Source organism: Nematolebias whitei, chromosome 16 (genome assembly GCF_014905685.2).
Source record: "Nematolebias whitei isolate Nwh7 chromosome 16, NemWhi1, whole genome shotgun sequence".
Taxonomy (NCBI): domain Eukaryota; kingdom Metazoa; phylum Chordata; class Actinopteri; order Cyprinodontiformes; family Rivulidae; genus Nematolebias; species Nematolebias whitei.
In genome coordinates this window covers 16,132,301-16,146,247 of record NC_056513.1, presented here as the reverse complement: position 1 = coordinate 16,146,247, position 13,947 = coordinate 16,132,301, and the positions used below count along the sequence as shown (strand labels likewise).

The 13,947-nt window shown below is 37.6% G+C and overlaps 1 protein-coding gene across 1 annotated transcript in view; it reads right to left on the bottom strand.

Annotated features, from left to right (window-relative positions):
• The window catches only part of LOC119423127 (protein sidekick-1), a 245,370-nt gene that overhangs the window by 105,000 nt on the left and 126,423 nt on the right, over positions 1-13,947 (bottom strand). The window contains exons 9-15 of the mRNA XM_037690537.1: positions 10,378-10,553; positions 7,431-7,514; positions 6,167-6,361; positions 4,295-4,411; positions 4,013-4,180; positions 3,216-3,318; positions 2,951-3,124 (exon numbers count right to left, since the gene is read on the bottom strand). Coding sequence (XP_037546465.1) covers positions 2,951-3,124; positions 3,216-3,318; positions 4,013-4,180; positions 4,295-4,411; positions 6,167-6,361; positions 7,431-7,514; positions 10,378-10,553 — 1,017 coding nt within the window. The remainder of the gene's footprint in view (positions 1-2,950; positions 3,125-3,215; positions 3,319-4,012; positions 4,181-4,294; positions 4,412-6,166; positions 6,362-7,430; positions 7,515-10,377; positions 10,554-13,947) is intronic.

Below are 13,947 nucleotides of genomic sequence, written 5' to 3'. Positions count from 1 at the left end.
CACACACACACACACACACACACACACACACACACACACACACACACACACGGAAGTGCGGAAAGCCGAGCAGAAATCCCTTCATTCCCCTCATGTTTTCATACAGCTGTAAACACAGATCTGTTCCCTCTCTCGGTGTTTGACATGTGTAACCTCTTTTCTCTTCATAACTCAGATGGATGTGGATTGTATTCCATCACTTTCTTTCTCCTACCCCGCAATTATATTAATATATCATAAGTGCTTTCTTATAAATATATTATCAAAGTGCCTATTAATATATAAAGGCTGCTACCTGTTCTCTCACAGCAGCTGTAATGAGGCTGTGTGGGTTGGAGTGTGGGATACATTTAAGTATGTGTGTCATGTTTGAATGTGACTGGTAGGAATGCCAGACTCATGGAGTGTGAAACATTTTAAAACTGCTAACTCAAATAACTTGAAGGTACTAATACACACATATCACATGCACATTTGTTATTGAGCTGCAGTAGCTTGGTTTTTGGTGCCAGTCTTGTAATCAAGATGCTGTAGTTTTGAGCCCAGGTTGCATCAGGAAAGTCATCTGGTGAAAAACAATTGCCAGACCTTTCCAGCCAAAAGAACAACATGCAGATATCTTATATTTAATTAGTAGTATGTCTGTGGAAGCACATAGAAAATAAAGTACTGCATCCAAAAATGGCCTGAGGTAAATGGTAAATGGACTGTACTTATATAGCACCTTTCTATCTTATTTCAAGATACTCAAAGCGCTTTACACTACAACCTGTGTCCTCATTCACCAATTCATACAGCATTCTACTAGATCTATACAAAGCTAATTGAACAAATCATTCTAATGAGACTAATCAGTGCTTTAGATCATATTCAGACACCGATGGGACACACATCAGAGGCTATGAGGGGTTCAGTGTCTTGCCCAGGGACACTTCGACATGTGACTGCTGGTGGACTCAAACCCCCAACTCTCGCATAGGAGGACGACTGCTCTAACCACTCAGCCACAGCCGCGGTAAGGTGGAGGTAAGAAATTACTTTACATTTAAAGTACTTGAAGAAATTCACAGTGCCCACTTCCTTTCAAATCACAGCTTAGGACTAAAAACATCTTATCATAAGAAGTTTTGGTTAAATTGTGTCCATAGATGTTCCTCATTCTGGCAAATTTTGGCCATTTTGGTTAAACCTTGAAAATCTAATTATTTGCAGTCTTACTCAATTTTATAACATCTCACAAGATTTGTTAGAACTTCAAGTATGTGTTGTGAATGACGCTCAGCTGGTATATATTGGTAGGCATTGTTGTGTCGGCTAAGGCCAGTTAGTTGTAGCATCCATTTTGTATCGGGTTGAGTCCAAAAATGCATTACTTTTAGATGTACAGCCTACAACTTCTTACAAATTGAGTTGAATCCGTCCTGAAGTTTATGAGATATTCTGATTAAGACTTCATTCCAATAGTTAACAGTAACATTTTAAACACAGATCAGAAAGCCCTCAAAGAATAAGTCAGAGTAAGGCTCAGCCACTAACACATGAAAATTTACTCTGTTCAGGTTTTAGGCAAAGTTGCTGCAAAGTCTTGCGCTCTGAGAATGTATTGGGGATGATGCTCAGCTACTACCGCATCAATTATTAGCTCAATATATGTATATTTGACTGAGCTATAGCCATTGTTGAGTTTCTAAGATCATTTATCTGTATTAACCATATTGAATTAGAATAACTCAAAGTTAATAAGGTGTAGATGTAGATCCACATGGTGCCAGCAACATTGTCTAGTATTGTTATTATAAACAATGTATACAGTGTAAACATCAAAATAAAACAAATGGTTCATTACTTTATTAAATGTTGTTTTGAAGACAATAATATATTTTGTGTTTAATGATGTAGAAAATAACTTGTTTGCTGCTTTATTGAATTATCTTTGTATTTTGAAAAAATGTTTTTTGTTTTAAATTTATTATCATGAGGTGACTTTCTTGTCAATCATATCTGTAATTTGAATCAGTCAAACTGTTCGCTATGGGTAAATTGTGTTTCTCCCTGCGTGGAGCGCTGCTGTATTAAAAATCACTGCTGTGTTTGATTGTGAAAAAATCAATTTGATCTGTCAGGAAAACAAGACATTTACAGTGTGATAAAAATATAAAAATAATGAAAAATCAAAAATCAACCTTCTGTCTGAAGATGAAAATTAAAGTGTTGGAGAATAACAGAACAAGCAACATAAGATTTTAAACAGAAAAAAAAATCAAATTTACTTGTTCTTAAAAAAAAAAAAAAAAAAAGCATCCAACCTAGAAACTTAAAAATGAATGTTACTGCTTGATTTGTTAAATGGTATCAATTCTTTCCAAAAACTAGTTTTGGGAGTTTTATATAGCCACTTTTATTACACCAGAACCAGGAATGTAAGTTGAAGGAAAGCTGCAGTTGTGCTTAATGTTTGATGTGCAGAGTGAACCGTAAATTCATCAAAGAAAGACCTTCCTTGACACATAAATGTTCGATTTAATAAAGCATCATTTTGTTTGGCTTGTTCATCTTGCAAAGATAAAAGCTGTAATTCTTAGCTCAACATCCCTTTTTGTTCCTGTGCTGCAAATATTTCACTAAAACCAACTTGGATAATATATTTACTCATTGGAAAAATGTTACAGCCAGTAACTGTAATTTCCTAATGTTCAAAGGGAGTCAACGGCATGGCACGGAAACACTGAAACCATTGAGATTTTTAGGTGTTGGAATGAGTGACACAAGCATGTAAGCACACAAATACAAATCCTACTCCAATGTAAAATTACAAAACCTCTGTAAAAGCCATTTTAAAAAAAATAAAACAGTAGCATAAATAAATCTTTTTATAATACTTTTTTTTAAGTAAAAAGCAAGAAACATGCTGAGTCAGACAGCACAAGGATAAATCATTGTCAGAACTCACATGACTTCGAGGCGAGCAGAGCGGGAATCATTCCCAGCTTTAGATGTCACAGTGCAGGTGTAGTCCCCGATGTCACCGGACCACGTCTGGCTAATCGTAAGAGAACCTTGTCGAACAGAAACACGACCGCCGCTGCTCGGTTGAACCGGAACACCGCCGCGATCCCATGTGAAGCTGCAGTACATCATCGTAAAACATTGTAAATAAGAGTGAACAATTGTTAAATTTAGGCATGCATTTTATGAAAACATCAATCATCAGGTACCTGATATTAATTCTGGGGTCATGTGTAGCATCACAGTTTAGAACAGCAGTGGTTCCTTTGATGACACGCTGGTCTACTGGAGGCACAGAAATGACTGAGCGACCTAAGAAATAAAGACAAAATGAAAAGGACAGAGAGCAAAGAGACAAAATATGTCTGTTAGTACCCTCATCTTATATCATAATACAAACAAAGACCTGTTTAAAATGTCTACATTAAATATTTAGTTGCTCCAAACCAGGATGATAATGACTCAAGGAATAAGAGATAGACATGTATAACATAGCACTGTACTTCAGAAGTACGCAAACACCTACTGCACTTATACCATTAATATTACACGGTCTATCAATTTACTGATATTTTGCCACTCTTAGGTGTAAGATTGGTTTTAAAGATAAAAGGTTCACTAATGAAAAATACATTCAGACACAAAGAAGAGAGCCTCTGCTCTGTCCCTAACTTCACTCTCTGTCTGTGATCTGTTTTCATTTATCTCACAGCTAAAGTGAAGTCCTGGTCCATCTAACTGAGATGTAATTGATCCGACACTGCCAGTATAAATGCATGAAGGGCTGATGAGTCCCTGATTTAGCTAATAAAATGATTTTTTTTTTACAGCTGCAAAAACCAAATGCATCAGCAACCCGTCGTAGAGGTGCCCACTGTCCTGATCTAATGCTACATGACAGGGATAGATAAACTGGTGTTCCATGTCTGTTTTACTCTTTCTGGGAAATGCATATTGAGCTGTTTAATGTATTTTAGTCCATAGTATGTGTTCGTATGTGTCTTACTCCACACAGTGAGTGTAGCAGTGGCATTGATGGTTCCCTCAGAGTTGAAGGCGATGCAAGTAAATTCTCCTGAATCCTGGAAACTGACTGGTTGAATCTGCAGACCACCAGACTGCAGCAGTGTGAACCTGGGAACCTGGACAGAGCCGCTGGCTATGACCTGAGCTCCTACAAAGTGAGAAAACATAAAAATTAGCCCAGAAAAAAGGAAATAAATGTAAGACAGTATGAGTGTGTTCAGAACAGATGTGAGTGCAGTTTGTAGAGAGCATGACTCAGGACCTTTCCTCCAGGTAATGGCTGGTTTTGGACCACCACTGTTCTGACAGGTAAACAAAGCGGTGTCGCCATCTATTACTGTTTGGTCTGAGGGAGGGGATGAAAAGAGGGGGGCCACACCTAAAACACAAGGAAAATTGCATGAAGAGATTTAGGCTGGATAGTAAAACTAAGCATTTAAGATAAGGACAAGCTAAACGGAAGCCGTGAAGTATATAACAAAATGGAACGTGAAAGGAAGAAAGTGCTGGTCTAAACACCAGTGCAATCTCTCTGATCAATGGGGGGTTTATTTACTACCTGCCCCTACGTGTGTGTGCATAAATGTGGAAACAGCTGTGGTGAGGACACATGGATGTTTTATTTCATATCCAATGCTTTCTAAATCAAATGTAAACCATCAAGTCAAAATGCAGTGTTTAAAGACTTTGCCCGTCGAGTTATTTTAGGGAAGAAAAATAAATAAAATAAAATAAAATAAATAAATAAATAAATAAATAAATTATATATATATATATATATATATATATATATACACTGTGTATATGTGCAGTGTAATGTGGTGCTGTGATCGCAGTCATTTGATCAAAACAGAAGACAGAATCAGTACTTTATTTTTTAGCCACAGCTAAAACTCATTAGGTCAGCAATCAGCGTGTTTGATTTTCAAAATATTATTATTTACTGCTGCTTTAAATGGATCGTATAATTTCCATCCATCTATTAAATGTATCCACTTCTTCCTTTCTGGGTCATGAATGGTATAATTTATTGGAAATCGTTTCCTGGTTTTCTGGACATTTGTAGGGATTGGAGTCATTGTTTAAGAAAAACAAGAAATTAATCAATTTAAGTCTTGGACTTTAGGAAAGTATTGGATCCTGTGTAAGGTGTTGGTGGCCAGATTTTCTTTTTGTCCATCACCATGAAATCCTGCCAAGATCACTATCGATACAGATCCTTGAAGAAATTCTAGTTTATTAATTTAAAGCATTCCATATGGAATTTATTTCAAGTTCAGCTTGAGATCATTTGGAAATGTCATCACTTCATGCTGCAAGGCAGCTAACCAGAGATGACCTGCAGTGGAAATTTAGTCTTTATTGTAGCAAGTTTATCACTAGCCTTTCTGAAAAGTTTAAAGGACCATCATTATTGACCATCAGTCTTTTTAAAATATGATTAACACCTTAGATGAATATGAACAAATTCTGCAATGTTAACCTAAATATTGATAACAAAATTTTTCTAAATATTCACAAAAATCTACTATTGGCGAGTATCTTAAAAAGGGCATTAATATTTGTCTATAAAAATGTTGATAAACAAAATATTGAAAATGTCCATTATTTGCAACCCTTAACCATCCATCTATTGCTTTTAGTTTTAACCACTTTTCTGTGCAAGGTCAAAGGGGTGCTGGTGTCCATCTCCAACAGTAATGGTTCAAGAGACGTGGACTGGTCACAAGATCATCACAGGGCCACATAGAGACAAACAACTATTCACACTTTCTCACATCTAGGGAAAGTTTAGAGTTATCAGCTAACTTATGCATGTTTTTGGATTGTGGGAGGAAACTTAAGCACCTGGAGAAAACCCACTTGTGCAAGCTCCACACAGAAAGGCCTGAGGTGAGAGGCAACAACTCTAACTATTGCTCTGTCATCCTGCACCCTTATACTTACTCGATAGATAAGCTAATATGACAAGAAAAATGTGAGCTCAAAAGGAGAGCTAAGTCAATAACAGAATAAGATACACATAAAAATAAGTTTATTAGAGACAAGCATTGTGAAACAACAATGACAAAATTTAAGGTGGAATGTAGAGAATATAGAAGTTTATGCTGGAGAATGTACCAGACTAACTCACTGAAAACGAGAAGTTCTGTGAGGGCTTGAGTCTCTCCAGCAGGACTGCGAGCGAAGCACTGGAAGACTCCTCCATCTCCTGGCTGCACCCTGCGCACCGTCAGCCCCGTGGCTGCACTGACCTTGTAACGAGGGTTGGACAGTTTGGAAAGTGGCACCGCGTTCTTATACCATTCAATCCTGGGCTGTGGCACACCTTTATACGTACATATAGATGAAAAACAAAGACAAGAAAGAAAACCTTTATTTTATTTTTATTTGTTTGCCATAATAAAAGCCAGCTGACCTCACTGCTGAGGCTCCGACTCTCACTAAAACAGCCGCACACGCTCTTTTGTCGTCTTTTGTTCCACTCTTATCCAATCTCGCCCTATAAATATGCATGCAGGCATAATGAGTGTTAATAATATATTGATTGGAGGTTGTGGGTGGTAGAGCAGGGGTGGCAGAAGGGCCCTGAAAACATTCTGAATAAAAGATGTGAATAAATGCAGCACACCAAGTATCTACAGTATCAGCAGCCACCTGTCTGACCGACATGCCAGATATGACAGGCAGGGAACTCATGCAATTACTCTGCCTGAACCCTTCACACCTGTGAGTGTGTGAGTGGCTGTTCGACTGAAAGAGATGGACTTGACTTTCTCAATCTGTCGGTGTCAAGCTTTCACATACACGCGTGAAATATTTTTCAGCCCCTTCTTGTCTTACTCACTCTGTCACTCTGCCTTTTCTCCCTCCCTCAGTCCTCCTCCTAGCCTCCATCATTCTCTCCATACCCCCAGGCCACTGCTATTTAATTACACTGCCACTGTATCAGATTACTGAAGAGAAACATGAACTCACTCAGTTTATGTGTGTGTGTGCATGAGGGAGGGTGAGAAAGAGGGAATGAGAGGGGATGAGAGCAGAGTCTATTGCAGTTCTTAGGACTGTGTCCAGCCCTCCTTGAAACAGGAACTGAAGTTGTCCACCTTGATTTCTTGAAGGGGTTTCAAACATTTGATAATATCAATAGAAAAATTAAGGCAGATATGTTCTTGTTTTTAGTATTTCACCCTGTTTTTACGGCACCCTGATTTGTTTTATAAACTACTCTTATTTTAACTGCATTTTTACTGTCGTTTATTGTTGTCATTGTCTACTGTTATTGTTGTCTGTACTTTATATGTTCTGTCTGGAACAGGTCCCTCTTGTAATTGAGTCCTTGTGGATCAATGAGACTAACCTGTATAAATAAAGGTTGAATGAAAAATAGTCATTACCTGAAGCCTGGCATGGGATTTCAACATTCCTGTCAAGATCTGCAAAGACCTTCTTTTTGGGTAGAACAGTCAGTGAAGGTGGTTCTGCAGAGGGAAAAACAAAACAAAACAATAACTCAAAAACATTTTGTATCAATATAAGACCAATCAAAAACAAACATTCACACAAAATACTTGAAAAATATAAAGTGAAGAAAAAAAGTTTTCAAACTTCAGGCAACTGCAAATCAAAGTTTACCGTTAGAGAGGAGACACTTAAACAACTCTACACAAGAGAATTAAAAAAAAATGTTTTCTCTCTTGGCCCAGGGTTAGCTAAGTGGTGCTGCAAGAGAGGATTTCTGTCTATATACCATGTGAAGTGACTTCCACGCATCCACAGAGAAACAGAATGCAGGTATCCCAAGGGAAGCAATCTCCTTTTTAAACTGCTCCATTTTGCTGCCAATAATGGCTCATTCCAAACAGCTTCACCGAGGCTGCTCTAACTGCTGACACAAGCTATGATGCAAAAAAGGATCACATTATTTACACGTGAATATTTGGTTTTAATTATTTATTTTTTTTTACTTTAAGCTACATGTTATAAAACTCACATAGTGCTTAATATGCCTCATTAAAACATTGTTTAGCAAATGATTGACAGAATATTTCTCCAGTTTTAGCGTCTCTCCAGTGGCTCCCTGTCAAATTCAGAATAGAGTTCAAAATCTTACTTCTAACCTACAAAGCCCTCAACAATCTAGTTCCATCTTAACTTACAGATCTTATTGTCCCATATTTTTCTAACAGAGCACTTCATTCTCAGACTGCAGGTTTACTTGCAGTTCCTAGAGTTTCCAAGAGCATAATGGGAGGAAGATCTTTCAGTTATCAGGCTCCTCTCTTGTGGAACCAACTTCCAGTTTCTGACCATGAGGCTGACACATTGTCCAGTTTTAAGACTGGACTCAAGACGTTCCTTTTTGATAAAACCCTATAGTTACGGTTGGCTTGTTATGCTGCCATAGGCTTAGACTAATGGAGGACAAATTAATTACTACAATTGAATAGTTTTCATTTTATACTGCTTCTATCTTAACATGTGATTCTCGACCTGCCATTGTGTATCTGTTCCTCCTTCCTGTTCCTCAAACCCAGCCGGTCAAAGCAGATGTCCGCTTGTCCTAAGCATGGATTCTGTTAAAGGTTTCTTCCTCATGAGGGAGTTTTTCCTTTCCACTGTTGACTTCATGCTTGCTCAGGATGAGAGTTATGCGAATGAATTAAATTCAAAGCAGCCTGCTCCTCAGATAAACAGTGTTATTAACTCACTTTTATATATAAGAAGTTTATGTTCAGTGCCCTGAGATGACTTCTGTTGTGACTGGCGCTATATAAATAAACTGAAATGTATAGAAGAAGTCTAAGAATTATGAGAACTACTAATACAAGATGTTTTTTTGTCTATAATTTACAAGAAAAAAGATCCACATCCAGGAAGCAGTTTATTGTACTGAATCCAGATACAATTAAATGTAAAGGTACAATTAACAGCAAACAAATAGACAGGATTGTAATTGAAGTTTCAATTTTAGTTCAGTAATACATAAACAAACAATGTTTCTGACTATAGTTATTTTTAAAATTATGGACAACAACAATACATTTATTGTTGCTATTTACACAACAGGAGGATGCAGTCATACATATTCCTATTAGTGGATCGGGGAAAAAATAATTGAATAATGAAAACCTTTGAGGTTGCCTCTGTCTCTCATACAGACACATACACTATTCTGTTTAGGAATCCTTTTTATTGCATCAAGGTCTGCTGAGTCCATCGCAGAAAAGAAAGAAGATCTGTAGCAATGTATTCATCAGTCTCTTCTCCTCTGATACAAATGAATCCATGCAGACTTTTCTGCTGTCAGGCAGGCCTTAAAAAAGAGCTGCTAGCCTAATGAAGGCATATAATGTGGAGAGAGTGATTGTGCAGGGATCACAGAGAGAAAGAGCCAAGCAGAGGGTCCAAAAATTGGCTCTAGACAGTGAGCAAGAAAGATAGGGGGGATAGGGGGACACAAAAAAGGGAACGAGTGCAGAATCAATATTCAGGCAGGTCTGTAAGTATTCTGTAGGCGTGGGTAGTTTGTGCTCTCTGCTTAGGCGCCCCTTTGCTCTGACAATCGCAGCAGATCAAAAAGACACAGACAAACTGGGGAGAAAAGTTTTGCATCATCAATCACATCCTCTCCGTTCGCCTGCTTGTTGTCTATTTATGTGCACACATTGAGGATAGACGTGGATTCTTATAAGAGCGTACCTTTTTGGGGAAAATTTTCCATGTTCTCCTATTAATTGGCAACTCTAGGAGCAAAACTAATTTAGCTACTGGGCAAATAGGCACATGTGTCTGTTTAAAAAAAAAGGGTGATTATGTGTAAGCATGAAGTAGATGTGTGTGAACATGAATGTAACAGCTACCCATGACTACAGCAGACATTTTATTGGCTAGAGAAGACAAAAGATTCAGCTTGAACAGCCCTGTAGTTGACAGCCACTGCCTGGAGTGTTCACTGTCACACTTTAAAAAGGAAAAGTCAGAATAAATGGACAAATAAACAAAATGAAACAGAGCCTGGAGCATAAAATGTACAAGAAGAGCCAGGAGTGAGGCTTAAACAGACATTAATCACATGATGGGGGCATTAGCAAGCCTGTCCTGGATAATCGTTGATAATGGTGTTAGGTATGGTATGTGTACTTGTATTACGCTTGTGTAAATATTTTCAAACCAACACAGAACAAGAACTCAACTTTTCTTTAGGGACAAAAAAGGTAAACAATTCAATTTGTTACATTTTGAGGTGCATTTAAGTTATAGAAGTAGGAACTATCAGCAGATAATGAATGTAGGTCAGGATTTTCTAGAGTGCTTTAGGGAAGGACAGGCTTTTATTCTTACCCATTACACTCAGATGTGCCCTTGCCTCCACAGGTTTGGCAGTATTGTTGCTAAGTGACGCTTCACAAATATACAACCCTGCATCAGAGGAGGCTGGGGCAGGAATAGTAAGCCGACGCCCACTGGTCAGCCGACGCCCATTGTGCTTCCATGACACCACAAGGTCATCAACTGGTCTGGATAATGAGGAGTGGAGAGGAAAGACAAGAATAAGGAGAATTGGGTTAAAACATAGGAACAGGGTGACAGAAGGTGATTACAACATATTACAGCCATCAGTTTATTTGTCAATGAGGCAGAAAATGAATGATGACAGTCTGTATTTCAGAGCAGTCAGCTCTACTCAGCATGAAGGAGTTTTAGTCAGTTTTTATAAGTACTGGGGAAGGAAATGGGTTTTTGTGGCAAATTGATTTTGTTTTAGATAAACAACATCAATACGACATTTGTGTTCTGTTTATTTGTGTAAGACAGCATTAATACATTACAGCATCTGTCTATGAAAGCACAACTCTTTTTCTTAGCAGTACTCAGTAACTGTTATGACACTGCGTGTGATTTCCACCAACATTTTATTTTTCCTTGATATCAAAGTTTGCAAAATACTCAGTAGAACAACAAGTAAAATGTTTGTTTCTTTTGGCCGTTCCCTTCTTCTGGGGTTGCCAGTGAGTGAACTTGCATAAAAGATTTGTCACTGGATGCCGTTCCTGACGTCACCTTGGCTTGAACCTGTAACTTCAGGATTACAAGGCCGCGACACTGATCACCAAGCAGAGGTGGAAAGAGTACTGAAAATTTGTACTCAAGTACAAGTACTGTTACATTGCTTAAATTGAACTCAATTACAAGTAAAAATACTGGTGTTATAAAAATACTTAAGTAAAAGTACAAAGTACTCTTCTCAAAAACTACTCTGAGTATTCAACATTTTTCAGTCAGGTCATCTGGACAGTTTCTTTTTTTGTGCTGAAACGTTTCGCCTTCGGTCCGGAAGGCTTCATCAGTCAAGGAAACACACAACAAAACAGATTATTCCCCCAACAGCTTACTCCAAAGTGGAACAAACCAGTTCTGCTTGTGATAAGATGGTCTCTTTGGTACGCCCCCTCCTCCATTGCCGGCCCTCTTCCTTGTTGACAGTCTTGTCAAACCGGTTGAAAACATCAAAGTCCATGCTCAATAATCCAGGTATACAATCCAACATTTTTCAGTCAGGTCATCTGCACAGTTGATTTATTTTTTTGTGCTGAAACGTTTCGCCTTCGGTCCAGAAGGCTTCATCAGTCAAGGAAACACACAACAAAACTGATTCTTCCCCCAACAGCTTACTCCTTTGCAGTAAGATGCAGAACTGGTTTGGGAGCGGTCTACTAAAATTTAGGGAATAGGATTGTGGAATGGTCTGAAGGATGATGTCAAAACTGCCATATATATGTACATATTTAAGAAAATATTAAAAGTTAGTTTTCTGAAGGAACATGGAAAAGTATAATGTGTATCTATAAAAATTGTTGTTTGAGTTGATGTTGTTTTTATTTGGCTTTGTTTTTTTGAAAACTACTTATGTTTGAATATATTCTGGGAAAAAGGGGGCAGATATCATAAGATTTATTCTTCTTCTGTTTCCTTTCATTTTATTTTTTGGTTGTATATATATATATATATATTTTTTTTTGTTGTCTATTGTATATAGTTATTTTGTTTTTAATGAAATGAATACATTTCTAAAAACTTGGCGCGTTCGCGATCTGAGAGCCTTATTGGCTACAAAGAGGCAGATGAACGGTTTGAATATTAATTCAAATTGTGACTGTACTCAGTAGCAACTTCTGAATTTAAAAGTAGTGAAGTAGATTACATGGTCTAAATTGTACTTAAGTATGAGTAAAATTACTCACTTGAAAGAAATACTCATAAAAGTACAAGTACCCAAAGAATCTACTTAATTACAGTAATGTGAGTATTTGTAATTCGGTACTACCACCCCTACCACCAAAATACCATAACCCCTACCACCACCACCACCAAACTCAGTAGAACAATACGTGATGATGTAATAAGCAGAATGAGCCAGTCTCCAAAACACAAAAACCTTAGTAGCTGTGTCTACAACCAGAACAGCAGTTAGTCCAGAATGCGGCAGTTCGTCTTTTAACACAAACAAAAACGAGTACACATATCACCACAAGAGCTGGTTTCCCTTCATTGACTCCTTGTTTGTTTCAGGATTGATTTTAAAGTTTTATTGATGACCTATAAGACCCTGAATGAGTTGTTTGCTGTCTGAGCTCGTGCAACCTTATGTGTCCTCCAGGTCCCTTAGATCTAATGATCATTTGCTTTTAGTTGTCCTGAGGTCCAAACTGGTCCACTGAGGTGATACGGCCATTTTAGCTCCTAAATTATGAAACCAGATGCTCATTCGTATTAGGCAGGCATCTTGGAGTTTTTAAGTCATATCTGAAAACATGTGTACTCACTGCCTTCTAATGCTGCATGAGAGTTGTCTTTTATTCCTTCATTTTATGGTATTTCATGTTTTGTCATGTTTTTAATTGTTTTTGTTGTTTGAACCATTGTTGGACAGCACGGTAGAGCAGTTGGTAGAGCTGCCGCCTCTCAGTGAGCAGATCGCCACAGTTCAAATCTTGGTCGGGGGCCTTTCTAGGTGGAGTCTGCATGTTCTCTCTGCGCATGTGTGGATTTTCTCTGGGTACTCCGGTTTCCTCCCACAGACCAAAAACATGCATGTTAGGTTGACTGGTAACTCTAAATTGTCCCTGGGTGTGAGTGAGAGAGTGAATGGTTGTTTGTCTCTATCTGTCCCTGTGGTGGATTTGTGACTTGTCCCGGTGTCCCCCGCCTCTCACACAGTGATAGCTGGACATGGGCACCAGTGACTCCCACAACCCAAAAAGGAAGAAGTGGGTAACGATAATGGATGGATGAACTATTGTTGTACTGAGAATTTATTGATTTTGTATGCAGCACTTTGGTCACCGACATTTGTTTCTTAATAAGATGTTTAAATAAATGTGATTTGATTTGAACCAATAAGCTATGAAAGTAAATCCAAATTAAGTTATGCAAAACTAAGATTAAAACGAGAAACATGACCAAACATCTGAATACCATTAAGGCTACATTCAAACAAATTAAGTGGATTATATTTACAATTAGGTTTAATTATGATTGTAAATCCAAAGTAACAGGAGTCATGATACAATTAAACATTCACAGGAATTAAGTAGAAGAAATTAGACTATGAATGCTGACTTGTTTTCATTCATTAGTGTTTAATTTATTATTTTTCAGGGCTAATCTTTTTTTTTTCACTTTAAGAGAAGTCAGTTTGTTGTTCATTTTAAACTGAATGAATATAACAATTGTAGGAATAGTAAAACATGTGGGGGAGGTGAAAAAGGCTAGTCAACGATATTCTAATGTATTTTAAGATGATGCTGTGATATATTTCTATATGTATGATTGCAACCTGTTTACAACAGGCCAGATACTAACAGTTTTTATATACACACACACACACACATATATATATATATATATATA